The sequence below is a fragment of the Drosophila willistoni genome (genome assembly GCF_018902025.1).
Source record: "Drosophila willistoni isolate 14030-0811.24 chromosome 2L unlocalized genomic scaffold, UCI_dwil_1.1 Seg168, whole genome shotgun sequence".
Lineage (NCBI taxonomy): Eukaryota > Metazoa > Arthropoda > Insecta > Diptera > Drosophilidae > Drosophila > Drosophila willistoni.
Window position 1 is genome coordinate 9,357,187 of NW_025814047.1, and position 14,534 is coordinate 9,371,720.

General features: G+C 38.5%; 2 protein-coding genes across 12 annotated transcripts; both read left to right on the forward strand.

Moving 5' to 3' along the window:
* Positions 1 to 5,349: 5,349 nt before the first annotated feature.
* LOC6652229 lies at positions 5,350 to 13,026 on the forward strand. 11 transcript variants are annotated; one of them, XM_023181189.2, is made up of 3 exons: positions 5,350 to 5,424; positions 5,495 to 5,582; positions 12,360 to 13,026. In XM_023181189.2, the coding sequence occupies exons 1-3, from the start codon at positions 5,365 to 5,367 to the stop codon at positions 12,815 to 12,817; spliced, it is 606 nt and encodes a 201-aa protein (XP_023036957.1). In that variant the 5' UTR covers positions 5,350 to 5,364; the 3' UTR covers positions 12,818 to 13,026. The 11 variants fall into 11 exon arrangements, 10 of the variants coding, with proteins under 10 accessions (XP_023036957.1, XP_046865825.1, XP_023036956.1 ...); XM_047009869.1 differs by lacking the exons at positions 5,350 to 5,424; positions 5,495 to 5,582 and adding exons at positions 6,389 to 6,483; positions 6,545 to 6,614; XM_023181188.2 differs by lacking the exons at positions 5,350 to 5,424; positions 5,495 to 5,582 and adding exons at positions 6,638 to 6,779; positions 6,847 to 6,946.
* LOC111519600 lies at positions 8,140 to 8,801 on the forward strand. The gene is made up of 2 exons (XM_023181194.2): positions 8,140 to 8,445; positions 8,527 to 8,801. Exons 1-2 carry the CDS (start codon positions 8,368 to 8,370, stop codon positions 8,770 to 8,772), a joined length of 324 nt encoding a protein of 107 aa, XP_023036962.1. The 5' UTR covers positions 8,140 to 8,367; the 3' UTR covers positions 8,773 to 8,801.
* Positions 13,027 to 14,534: the final 1,508 nt, after the last annotated feature.

Sequence of the window (14,534 nt, forward strand, 5' to 3'; positions counted from 1 at the left end):
GCTGCTAACTAACGGTTCGCGCCAGCCTCTAACAACAAAATGAATGGCTTTCTTTGGCTTGTTTATGTTTTATACCAAAAAACACAGGCCAGAGAGCGCAGACCGAAGACCATACTCTTTGTTTCGCTGACTCTCTTTGGGTACATCTGTCTCTCTTTCCCGATGTTTGACTCCATCAGGTGTGTTCTCTTTGTTTATTTCGAGTTTTGAATTAAATGCGTTTTGAGTTTCTAGCGACAGTTATATTCTTTTGTTTGGTGCAACCATAACAACAACAACAACCTTTCATGGGCTTGGGCATGGGTTGGAGTTTGGGGCGGAGGCCGGTTTATCATATTAAGTTCGTTTCCTAAGTCTTTTGTTTTCCCAAATGACACATTTAAATTTGGCTTCTTACCCATAACCAATGCAAATTATTAATTGATTGGCTAGCCTATGTGCATATGCAGATGCATTTCAGACTAGAAGTGAGTAAGTAAAGTAATTAACATTTTAGCTAGCTGTTTTTTTCTCAGCCTTCGTTTTTATATAGTTTCAGTTTGCATTTGATGCTCCCACAGAAACCTGTGCGGCAACTCAATGAAATGCTAAAAGCTAACTCTTACACACACACACACTTACAGACATAGAGACGCACAGATGGAGGGAATTTGTTTTTGCTAATATGAATTAATTTACAATACTTGCAACAAGTGGGAGAGAAGATGAAAAGGCGAAGAAGACGATGGCGATGGCGATGGCGATGACGATGACGCCTCCAACTTTATTTTAGTCTGTTGAACTTTTGCGTTTCTGTGCCGTGGCCGATGCTGCTGTTGCTGCACTTGCATCTTTTACTTTTCAAATATATACACATATATATTTATAAGTATATAGTTTTTGGCTAACCGCATTGAAGCATTTCAATTTGAATTGCTTGGCGTTCAATGTCTGGACACTGACCGCAGCAATACATACATACATATACCTACATTATATGTAAGTATATCGTACATGTATATAGAGATATATAAATGATTTGGCAATGCATGCAAAGAAGCGTAACGCGAAGAAAGTGCAGTTGCTGCGGCTGCTTTTTGAAAAGTGTTTGAAGCCTGTTCACCGCCAATCAGTGGTAGAGCAAGAGCAAGAGCAACAGCTAGAGCCATAGCCAGGTGATATAACAAGTTCACATAATTTGCTGGCTTTTCTTTTCAGTGATTTTTTTCTTGTTATTACATATTTCCACTATATGTCTAGATATGTATGTATGTGTGTGTCTCGTCAAATGAAAATAAAAACTTGCTGCACGACTTGAATTTGGTTAATTATTACTTACTGCACAATTATTCCCAGGGCCCAGCCCTAATTATAATTATATGCCATGCCTTTATAAATGATTTGTTTGATTAGTCATCTCATCGAAAATGAAAAGGAAAACACTTTGAGGAGCAAACCTTTTCGAGTATGATGTATCAGTTCCATATATATCTACGTATGTACGTTAGTTTGGCTGCCTTTTAGCCATTGTCATCATCATAATAATAGAGTCACAAAATTCATTACACGACTTAACTGGTTAACTGGCTGACCATTATGCAAAATCCAAGACCAACTGCGATTTCAGCTAGCAAAACTCAAAAGGCAGCAGCAGCGGCAACGATAGGCGGCACGTTTCGAGGAAGTTGATTGTCACAAACAAAAACCTCTCATAATCATAACTGTGTTTTCTGTGTGTGTGTGTGTTTGCATTCAAAAGACAACGTCAACGACAACTACAACAACTACAATGTCGACGACGGTCAGGTTCAATGGGAAATTATTATAGACATGGGAGTCAACCATCATGAAGCAACATAGCCATAGACCAGGAGTGAGTACACAGCGAGGAAAACGCCAACGAAAGATATTTGTAAATGATTAAGCCTTGATCACAACTTGATTAAAAATGAATGAAATGGTGACTCATATCAAAACAAATCAAATTTGCCCTAAAGAAAAGCGAATGCGTCACAATGCATTTGAAATAACAATTGGATTGACTTGAATAGTCGAATTTTTCCAGTGCATGACCACCTGTTTGCCACATTCCCAATTGGTAATCTGCTACGTGTGACTGGCGGAAAGATAGACCACGCAACGCGGGGTGAAATGCTTCTTTTTCATATGCCTTATCCATGTGGTAGACACTCCAGGTCAGTCGAATCCATTCCAGCCCAGCACAGTGCGAGTTCCATCTTTTGTTTATTAACCAACTAATTAGCCTTAATGTGAGTCCAAAAGTCTGTTCGTTATGTCATAGTGCTCTACATTCATTTTCTCTTTTTTTTTTGGACTTGGACTTATGTAAGAGTTTGGGAGAACTGCAATTTGCGTATGATTTCATTGCTTAGTCACACAAAGTATGCGGATTATACATGGGTACACAAAAAGCGAAAGTCAATCCCCATTTGAGCGCCTACGTTCTAATAAATGCGCCAAGACAGCTGAAGTTCAAGGTTGACTCCACTCAAAGAGTGGCGAATTGAAAATTAATTACATCGTCGATTCGAAGCAAGACAAAAAACTAAAGTTTTGAGTTCTCTGACTGGCTCATTAATGAGGCAGTAACGGGGCGTTGTTTTTAAATTAGCAGATCATTTAGTTTGGCTCTGAATCCATTGGTTATGATGTCTGATTAAGTCATTTGTTGTCTACACTTGCTGAAGGTACTTCGGCTTGCAAGAGTGTGAAAACATGCGCACAAGAGGTTCAAAATGAATATTAGAAAAGGGAAAGAAATTTCAATTGAGAGATCCTCTAATACTATTTTGGAATATGAGTGACATCTCTCAATAATTCGACGGGTTGTTTAAATTTACTTTTCAACATTATAAAGTATACAGATTTCATGGCGAATTAATGCAAACGTTTGCCTCCTGGAGCCTCCTCTTCTACCTCCTGCCCCTCCATTGGAGAGCCCGTAGCTTTTTTAATGGACGAATGATTAAAGATTTAACTGACAACAACCCGCACCCACTCATAGAGTCATAACCAGCAGTTTACCTGCTACGATTTGCATTTCACATTCACATAATTTAACCTAACAATGGTTCAGCTTTTAGTGGATTAAAAACCGAAGAAAACCAAAATTAACTTCCCAAATGCCGGAACTTGTCCATTTGGAATGATTTGTAAGTTTTTCTATGTTTTGCTGCTTGGTTGGTGGTTAAAGTTACCCATGTTGTGCGGAAAATACTTAAGATTTGTGCGGAAATACATACATGTATATGGATAAATGTATTCATAATCTTGAACTTGACATTGGGCAAAGAAATGCAAATTGAAAATTTTAACCAATAGCTCATAATTATGATACAACGCACAAGAGGAAGGAAGTGTCAATGGGAATGACATTTGGGTTGGTTTGATCTAATCTAATTTTTGGGGCTTAAATTCAGTGTATAAACAATATATCTCCCAACAACAAAAATAACAAAAACTACAAAAAGATCAACCTTGACACTTGTTCAGCCTTTGTTGTTTCTTTATTAATGAAATATATGTACATACGTACATAAGTATGTACAAGTAATTCAATTCAAAATCAATTGCAAGTTGACCAGGCTTACAAATTTACCAACCCACAAAAAAGCAACAAAATACAAACCAAATCCGCTTTGAAGCATGAAGCGTGCCCAACACCAAAGATGGATGCACTCGTGGTGCCAATGCTGGAGCCAAAGTTGGAGCCATGTAGGAGCCGGGGGCAATTGGGCATGGCTGGCTGGCTAACGGGCTCTGCCGCTGACTTGAGGCGTTACCAATTGACGGAATAACAAAAGAAATGCTGAGCCATCTCATCTAGCCGGGGCTAAAGCGGGCTCATTAATTTCAGTTCAAGGCATCGTCTAATTTTTGTTTCGGGTAGGTTTTATTTATCTTTTTTTTTTCACGTAAACTCGCACGTTCCGTTGCCGATTTGTAACAATAAAAGAAAAAAAATTCGCATTTCGTTACAATTTTCATTGTCTTGGGCGCAGTTGAAGTCTAAATTTATCTCCACCTAGGATGGAATCGCCGACTTTGAGTTACCCTCTACCGAGATGGTCATTGTATGAGTATCATTAGGATCATTAGGAAACCTCAAGGAACAACTTTAACTTCTCTGCATGTGTCTTAATGAATAACTTGCTAATTCTTTGTCCCTACCCACAATTTCTCTGGCCGGCACTTGCAATGATTGAGTCCACTTACATATACCCTTTATAGCGACTGCATACAGGGTATAAACAAAACAACAAAGTAACCATTGCTGCCTCTCCCAGGCCAAGCTATTAATTATCACATTTCAACAAAGTTTTTGTTTTTTTTCTTTTGTAGTTGTGTTTTTTTTTTACCTTCTGACTCTGCACCGCCCTATAATTATTTGTGCAGTTCACTTTAATTACTTCAGATTTATTAAATTGGGTCAGTTTGTGGCTTGAACTTGAATTCCACAGACACATTGCGCTGAGACTTTGCCTCGATTTTGTTTTGCCACTGTTTTTGGTTTAACCGATAAGGCTTAATCGGGTTCTGCGATTTCGGGCAACAAGTTGTCTACTTTATCACAAAGAACAATTATTGATAAGGAAAATAAATCATGGGGGCCGGGCCAACATGACCCCTAGTCGAAGCATGAATACCCTTGGCGCAACTTAATTCAACACTAACTATGGATGCCCTTAAATATTGGAAATGAAGTCTAGCAAAACTTATTGGTAATTGGAAATGCAGTAGCTCAATTAGATGGCTCTTTGGTTGTGTTTAGTTAATCCTGATATTCATTTAATTGCTGAGGATCCTTTAAGGATTTGAGCAAATAACCCTTCTAGCAAAATGCGTCTCGTAGTTGCCAACATTGTATCGAAAGTAAAATACTCCTTTTCCAAGGGTATTAAACCAATTGACTTCTTAAATTTATATTGGCAATTTATGCGTCGAAGCTTTTCAGTTGAATTTGTTAATTCTGTTGATAAAGAGTTTGAAGAAACCGTTTGAAATGCAGTCAGTCGGATTGTACATATGCCTGTTTTTCCTGTTTATAGGACTCGGCATTATGATAAAAGTGAGTGTGTCAGAAGTAAGTTTTCTCTTAAGATTATGATTTCTTTTTTTGATCAACAGATTGCCTTGACGATCGTCGGCAGAACAAGTCGCAGAGGTAAGGGCCTATTTAGGATTGTTTATTGTAGTTGTTTATTCCAACATTCGTTCATCGGTTCAATTGGTTACAATCATTTTTTTGATAAGATAATGGCAGTTGCCTTAAAATCGCCTGAAATATCCCCACGGTCAGTTATCGAATGGCGTTTGTCATAGCCAGAGTGTTGCTTTAGTCGATCTGTTAGAAGTAATTTAAAAATGTCGGATGCCGCTTCAGGTTTCGGTTATTTTCTGTTGGTTCTCCTATTAATTACAATAGTGAGTATTATTATTTTTTTTTTATCTGAGCGGTCGGATGGATGAGCTAATTACCAAAATTGATCCACAGTTCATAGTGAATGCCTATGCCAAGGCAAGGCGCAAGACCAGACGACAACGGCAGAATAATAATTCCCCTCAAAATCCAAATAGATTCAGTAAGTTAACTTTAAACCTATGTGTTTGAATGGATAAGAATGTAAGCCAACGCTAAACTATTTTATTGAAACATCCTAACCAACATTACAATTATTGTTTGAACGTTTTAAATTCAAATTCAAAAATTTCATATGTGGTCTTAGATTAACATTTAGTCTTGAGTGGCAGGGATTCAATGATTGCATGATTAGTTAACAAGTTAATATTATGTAGTATGAATCACTTGATAAGATAAAGAGCTGAAATTGTGAAATAATTAAATCAGATTTTAGCAGCTAAAAAGCATTCGTCATTTTTAGGTAGTTCAAAGTTTAAACAAAGAAGAACCTATTTATTTCAAACTTGGTTGATTGCGTGTACTTTTCTTGTACATAACATATATCTAATCCAGTTCAGTCCTATTCAGTTACGCCTTTTACAAGATGAAAGGCAAATGCCAATGATATGGCCAATTGTGAATGCCAATAGACTTAAACATGGTAGGACAATTAATCTTTATTAAATAAATGTCATTTATCATGGGACAACCTTAACTAATCTTTAGATAAAACACAAATGTATATGTGCACAGCTTTCGGGTGGATTGGCTAAAATTAGAATTGGATTTGCTAGAAATGCTCCGCAATTTCTGATAATGTCTTTACTCTACCACATATATTCCTATATTTACTTATTTTTATTTATTTATTTCATTTTACACACATTGTTTGCGATTAATGACGCAAAGCTTTATCTCATCATATCACTGAGCAGCCCAACTTATCAAAGTGATAAGTTTTAGTTCATGTTTTTGCCCCAGCTCATTTGCATGCATTTGCTGCTTGTTGTCCGCTTGAAATGTCTTTTGTGGAATATTATTATTTTATATCCTTTTTCCTGATATTCCTCATACTGTTGCGGGTAAGTGCAGCATCCAATTAGATAGATGGATAAGTGAATCTGATACGCCAATTTCTTACAGACCTATGTCTGCCCGCACTACAAATTGAGATCGGTGATCTGTTGCTTCGGCCCAGGGCAAAGTGCGACGGGTAAGTCTCTGCTTCCAGGAGTCACTGTTCTATCAATCAAAATTGTTTTCGGTATGAGAACTGTTTTCACAAAATCCAAATTGAATCATTGATAATCATTCAATGTACACGGAGTTTTGGTTGTGTGGCCTTTTTCTGCTTATCATTCTGACTCTGGTGGCAAGGGTAAGCCCAGATAGTGTATCTTCTACCTGAATTTAGAAAACTCTCCCGCATCTATGTACGTATCAAGGAGTGCTATCTGTTCGTTAAATTGAAATTTCAAGAATGGAATATGAGAGTCTATGCCCGGCTATTGCGCCATGAGATGATGTTGCGTTTGGCCATTGAGGGTAAGACTTTATCCCCTAAAAAGTATAAACAAATTGACACTCTTAACAACTCCCAGTTGTCCTAAAGCTTAAATTCCATAAAAAAAGCTCTGAGCCGATAAGATAATACAAAAATACACTCATTGGGGGGGTATAATTGTGGCTAACACCGCCAATTGTCGTTGAAATGAGACGATGTTACCTGAATTATTTTTACGCCATTCCTCACATCAGTTCTCTAATCTACCCCCATTCAGTTGGGTTCGTTTTTTTGTGCAAGGGGAAAATGTATCTCACCGATTTATACTATATACTGCTGCTGATTCTTTTGGTGGCTGTTGTAAGTGTGTCCACTTCCTTTTCAAACTATATATGTGTAAAGACACTTCCATTCCGCTATCTAACAGTTGTGCTTTAAAAGTATACGTAACAATGCTTCCGGCGAATACGACGCAGAAGTTTCCATAGCCCCTCCTAGTCGTCGCCCAACAATAACAGGTGCGTATTCTCCAAACACTGAGAGAAACCTGCCAGCGAAATGTGTTTAATTGTTTACTAATTGCTTTAGTTTTAGCCCAAAATCAAATGGTTTAGGTCGAGATTTAGCATTTCCTACAGCTGATAGAACCTTACTCCTTATTACTTAGTTGGGTAATTAGATATTTGTTCAGTGCATTGATAATGTCAACTGGGTGCCACCTGCAAATCCACATATTTATGTATGTATGTGTGAAGAGTCATTCATGTGTGTTTATTTATACAAAAATATATACATATATTACTAATCATTGACTTGCCCAAGTAGCGATAAGAGTAGTACGTAGCGCTGCCTGCCATGCCGAATTGTTTTATGCCATTTTAGTAAAGTTTCTTGCGCGATTCGGTGGTAAATTCGATTTTGTTTTACGTTTCAATCAGATAGTTGGCCATTATGGGCTGGTATATAACAGTCTGTGTTGGATGGTTTCTGCTTTTACTAATTGTTGGCATTCTATTGCGAGTAAGTTGGCTGGAGTGTAGAGATCCCAGAGAACCATTTACCGAACATTTTGTCTGTAGGTATGTTGTCTCTGCGCCATGCGCAAAAACGCTGTGACCCAAGCTAGAGGCCGTGCAGCAGGTTCTAGACAGCCGGCACGTGTGCTTCGCTCTATACGGATAGATCCACCTGGCGCAGAGTTAAGCCTCAATGCAGGTGAGCAAGCTCATCCATCATCAGAAAATTAAGATAAAAGAGCTCTTGATGTAATTATTAGATAAGATATCATCAGATATCGATTGTGGGCCGTAAGGGTGCTTCTGTTTGGCCATTTCTGGCCAGTTTTTAGTTATGTAGCCATTTGTAGTGAGGCACCCGCCTGCTTATTGAAAGCAATGGGAAGACTGTGTAGACCAGGAAAAAGTTACTTCAGTTGCCTCCACGTTTTCCGTATTGCAACAATATGTTTGGCAAACTCCATTGGTACGAGTTCAGTGTGCTCCTAATTATATTTCTGGTCATTGTCTATATATCTGTGAGCGTAAGTCCGAAAATAAGTCGATGACTCAGTTGAACGCACAAGGAAAAGCAGATTTAAGTTGTTTTCTTTCGTGTCTTATAGAAATATGTGTGCAAGAAATGCAAAAGGGATAATCCTGCCAGAGCTAGTGCCCCACCAATGAGCAGATTCAGCGCCTCCTTTCCAACATCACCAATGGCCAGTCTGCGACACTGTTCGGTGCCAGCAGGTGAGCAGATTCCAAAGAACTTGACATTGAAAACCCATTTTCCGACTCTCTGTTTCCCCTTGTGCCACAATAAATTTGTTTGTGTTTCCCACGGTATTAGTTTACCAGCTCTGAAATAATTAGCGATTTATGTATGTTAATTGCTTTTGCACTCGAAAAGTTTATTATGGGTGTTCTATTAAAAGTAAACAAAAGATTTCAACATTTAACTAAAGCAGAGTTGTTTTCGTTTTGATAAAGCGTTTGAGCATAAAGCGTATTTATTACACGAACCAAGTTCTGCCCATGGACAGTTCGTCTCCGTAATTACAACAAGTCGTCCCAATCAAAAATGTATACATATATTCTTTAGCAGCAGATGCAACCCCTCCAAAATTAACAAACCCTTTTGAAAAGATACATACCTAGAGTCTCCTTCGACTTAGTCTCCTTGAGGCTTTACTTCTTCCACCGTGGATTCGATGAGTTCAGAGTATCTAGTCTGCCATATTATCCCATCTAGTCTAAAGTTGCGTTTCTGATGAAACTCCCAGATGATTGATAAGAGAACACATAACCAAAAAATGGACCACCCACTTCCACAGGACAATCTATTTAGTCCAATGTGCAAAATTAATTGGCTATCATCCAGGCCAATTGGATACCATATTTTAATGTCGGACCAGATGAGATTTGAATATAACTCCTCTATTTAGACACAATTATACATCAATACATTGATCGGTTCTTGAACCCAAGTCACGTGCAGTGCAATTATTTTTCTTTATCATAGATGCAGTATTGCAAATACATGTATAGTAGGTAGTTTTTGTATGGTGGATGTCTGTAGATACTTCTCTGAGTATGTGAAATTTCGTCACATGCAAGTCTCTGGTGTGTTTTAACCTCATCTTATCTTATCACAATGTGAGACTTGCTTATCGCTCGCCCGCTTCACCTGCTTCGAACAAGTCAACTAATAAACAATCTGTGATAAGTTTCCGTTCCAGTGCCATTCGCATTCGCAGTGGTAGACACAGTTCAGCATTTCCAAATGTTGTGATGGATAGTGGAACAGTTGCTCGGCAACCTTTATATGAAACGAATCTGAATCTGAATACCCCAGTTTACCATCCCGTTAAAAGTGTGTGCGCTTTTCCCAAATGTGAACAATGGAGGATATTTTGGCCTATTTTTCGGGTTTTTTCATAGTCTTCCTATCCTGTGCCGTGTTATGTTGTTGCCTGCGTTTCTTGCTCTGGGCCTGCTACGAAGTGTGGCAACCACCGCGGCAAAGCCGTGGGCAGCAGCATCCTAGTCAGCGCCAACCACGTCGGGGTAGGTGGCATCGAGTTCTTCATTTTATTCCATGTCTATTTATATTTTGAATTTTAAAAATTATAACTTTTTTGAATTGCATGAGTTTGACGATCAGAGTAAATGAAAGAATGCAGACTTAGGCCAATGGAACTCGCAGGATCTTTAGTGTCAATGTGTTTGCCTAATCGGCATATTATATTTTATATTCGGGCAATCTTATCGTCAATTTGTGGTTTCCTTTATATAAATTAAAAACTGAAGAGTGATAAGCCTTCAAATTTTATTAAGTTGGCCAATCTAGATAGCGAATTCGTGGCTCAATGTGCCGCGATAGAAGTTTTCAGTGTTAAGTGACTATTCAAACGATTCGTGTGACGCTTTCTTTGTGACGGCACAATGGATCTGTTTATTATCTATGTGGCCGTCTTTTTCCTACTCTTCTTGATTATGCCAATAGTATATTTTCTGCTACAGGTAGATCTACCTAATATCCATCTAGACCCCTGAATATACGAGTGATTCCTTTTTTCCATTTTCCAAAAAGTTCTTACTCTGGATCATTGTTCAAAAGTGCTGTGGTATACGTTCTCGAGGATCCCAGAATCATCGCAGCCGTGAATTTGCTTTCGGTATGTCTATGGTCCTTTATTGTATATAAACGATTAGGTTAATCATACCGAACAATATATTTGTGTATGTATGTATGTATGGTGCTTGATAAGATTCTCGTCGATATAAACAGAAACTCGCAGTTCTAAGTGGCTATTCAAGCGATTCGATTGTGTTTTCTTTTTTTTTTTTTGATTTTGCAAACAAATCAATAACGAAATGGAAAGATTCTTGATCGTTCTATTCGTTCTTTTCTTCTTTATAATACCAGTGATATATTTTAGCCTACAGGTAAAAGAGAGCTTTGCTTTCGATATGTTACTCGAATAACTTCTTAACAATTATTTCGCCAAAGTATTTGCTGTGGATTATTATAACGAAATGCTGGCGGGTTAGGCCTGTGCCTACGACTTTTGACCCGGTCAATCAGGATCGTCGTCGTCATCGTCGTCGTGGTATGTATGTCCATTTTTAGCCATGATTGAACGGCTCTCATAAAGCCATAAAACTAGGAGTGCTTTATTGACGGGATACGAGTACCCATGCAGACTGGCTTGCTGGTTGATAAGGCGTCCGGCTTGTCGTTATATTGTTTGGCTCTGGTTACGTTTCAAACATTGCAAATTAAATGGGAGCACGATAAGGCATTTGGTTTAGTCTGTTTAGTGAGTTCGTTGCAAAATATGGGTGCTGTAGTAACATTTTTTCTGCTCCTCATAGTCGGATTTGTCGCTTATGTGGTGCTGCAGGTAAATTGCCCAGTTTCCGTCAATGTTATCTATCCAAATTTGTAATAATAATAGAATTGACATTTTGGCATCAAGTGCGCTATTGTTTGGATCATTAGATGCTTGTGTCCGAGTTCGAATCGGTCGAGTCGGCCCACAACAAATGCGATGGATATGCCCGAGTGTAAGTTACGTCAGATTCTAATCACCCTTCTACAGTAAGAGAATATATATCACAAATGTAAAGTATGTACACAATATACATAATAGAGTTATCATTGTGCGTAGGTTGGCGATCAACGTTATTTCGACATTGTTGTGAGTGCTGCAATCTAATCAGAGTATTTCTACTAGAGAAGTCCTCTACATATATATGTGGGACTCAACCGTGATTAGTAGACATTGACATCGCTTGGTTGCAAGTTAGGGGAATGGATACAGCTCCGCCATGAACTGGAGTAGCGAATTCGGCATCAATTTGGCCATATATCTAGCCATTATTGTTCTATTCTTCTGCGTACTGCCCATCGTGTGCTTTTATGTGCGCATTGAGAATCGAACTCTGGCGAAGATTTGCCCGCCCCGAAGACGACGGCGACGATGGCAGCAACGACGACATGGTATGATATTGGTAACGTGTGCCGTGTAGGTTTATCTAATCGCTGACCAACCAAATTTATATATGTACATATATGTATGTATGTATGTATGTAGGAGGGGTGAGCGATTATTTTCGTCAATAGATTTTTAGTCGCAAGGCAAGAAAGAGCCCCAAAATGGCTTTGACAGCTAATTTGATTATGACATTTGGGTTTCTGTTTGCCATATTTGTTATAAGCCAACTGATATACGTATGTAATTAACCATTGAGATTGAACATGGATAGCAGTGAACAACTGTGATTAAATCAAATCCAATTTCTGTTTCATTATGTTAGCTGGCCAAGCGCATGTACGACTCCATGTTGCTGAACCAACAAAGACGCCGGGAATTGGGTACTGCATATACAATGCTAACATTTAATGATACTATAAATTCTCTTTGTCGCTTCTGTTGTTTGTTCTTTTTAGATCGCCAAGGAACTGTTTACAGTGTCTCAGACGATAGACCGCACAATCGCTATGGCGACATATTCTTCATTGAGCCAGGCAGCGAGGAGGCAAATCGCATTCGCGAACAGCTAGAGAAGGATGAAAAGGACTTGCCCAGCTATGACGAAGTAATGCGAATGTGCAATCTAACTACGCCTACAGCAGCAGCAGCAGTGGCCGGAACAGCGCAACTCCCTCCGACAATCGATGGCAATTTGGCAATTGGAATTGCAGCCTTGCCAGCACCTCCATACTCGGAAGCAGATCCACAAGCCAGCCCAAGCCAAACATCCGCATTCGCAGTGCCCGCCTCCAACCCACCAAGCATTAACGCCATCTCTATGGAGCCATCGACATCGCGTGCTGCACAGACTCCAACCAGCCCAGCATCTGTGACTGTGACCCTACCGTCTACGGTGACCAACACGGAAGTCTGATGTGTTATGGGAGTGAAACTCAGCCTGCCATCGTCCCTGTGCCACTCTGAGCCACACCGATGTTACCAAGATCGGCGTGTGCTTCAAATTAAGTAATGAAATGTGTGATTTTAATAAGTATATATCGATTTAAGAACTAGATATTAGAGGTGTAATATTGTAAATACATATTTATACAGTTTAGGCTGCAATAAATTACTTTAAGTAAATTAGATTCAAAATCAAAGAAAGATAGCAGAATTTGTAATCTCTTTTCGTTTTGAACAATTTCTAGTAAACATTTGAAAAAAAAATTTCTGTTTTCGTTTTAAATTTTGCAACGCGCCTGGACAACCTGAGCTCTGTTAATAACAGGGCTACAACCTGTCACTGTTAACTCAGCAATGTGCGTAAAGTTCGCCACACTGTTAATGCCGAGTTATCCACAACCCTCTGTTAACCCACTTAAGTTTTTTGAATTTTTGATTTTCAATTTTCTAGCTATTTAGTAACTATTTTAAATGAAATAAAGTTTAATATGATAAAAAATATATCAATTTATTGTTTTTATTTACTTTTGGGGGATTTCGAGCATTCTATTTGTCCATGAAAATGGTCATTTTACGTATTCGTGTAGCACAGCTCCAAAGGCACAGCTCAATGACAATTAAATGCCAGATTTTTTTCCAACTATTCATTTTTATCCCCAAGAAATTTCAATGAAAACGTGTAAACAGTTTTCGAAAAAATGGCATTTTTGTTCACCGGGTATAAGTCCTATGTTATGCGAAGAGGGCAATTTATGTCGGAGCCAACACGGGAACAGCGAGTTATCCGTACAAAACGCCTTCTTAACAAAAATGAACCCCCTTTTCTAACGAAACAAATTTCGATCATGACCAAAAGATTAACAGCAGAAATGACAGATGGCCATATTCCAGTCCCACAGCCACAAAGGTCCCAGTGGTCATGCCCACAAAGTTTCCAGCCACTGTTATGATCTTAGATGATGTGAGCAAGAAAGGACACGTCAAGCCACCGCACTTCTTTTCACAAGGACTTCAAGTAAATTCTGCTGCTAATATCGAATTCCTTGAAACAGTTGTGAAACCATGGATATGGGTCATGTCGAAATGCAATACGATGGTATTGCTCATGTCGATCTAGTCCTATCTGTGCGCGGCATTCAGCTACTCTTTCCCTATGCAGTTTACTTCTTTGCAAGCGAAGCAATTGAATTGGTGCAGAGCGCGACTCTCGGGCTCGCAAACGCTCATGCTCAAGCCTGCAACACAGGCTAAGCGAATTGTGTGTTGTTGCCGTAACGATCAAATCATGCTTTTTTTATTTGAGCACTTTTAATAACTTTTTTTCTTTATTATCTATTATTTGTAGGTAAGCTTTTACAAGGTAAAAATTTCACCATGCGAATGTGTTTATCACATTACAATCAATTAAAAAAAAGTTGGGATTATAATCCAACCCGCATTATTTGTAAATTATCGGTTTTTCTTTGCCCACTTTTATAAGTTCCATTCGACACCGAAAAAGAGGATTAGTTTACATTGTGCAAAAAATCAGGAGACCCAGTGATCAAGAGAAGTTAAAAAGTTGGGGGCAAGTAGAGTTTTCAACTATACATAAATAGAAAAAATATAAATAAAATTTAGTCTATTAACACGATATTCGAATTTCTATTTTGTTAGTACACAAAACACAATATTCAAATTTTTCCGTT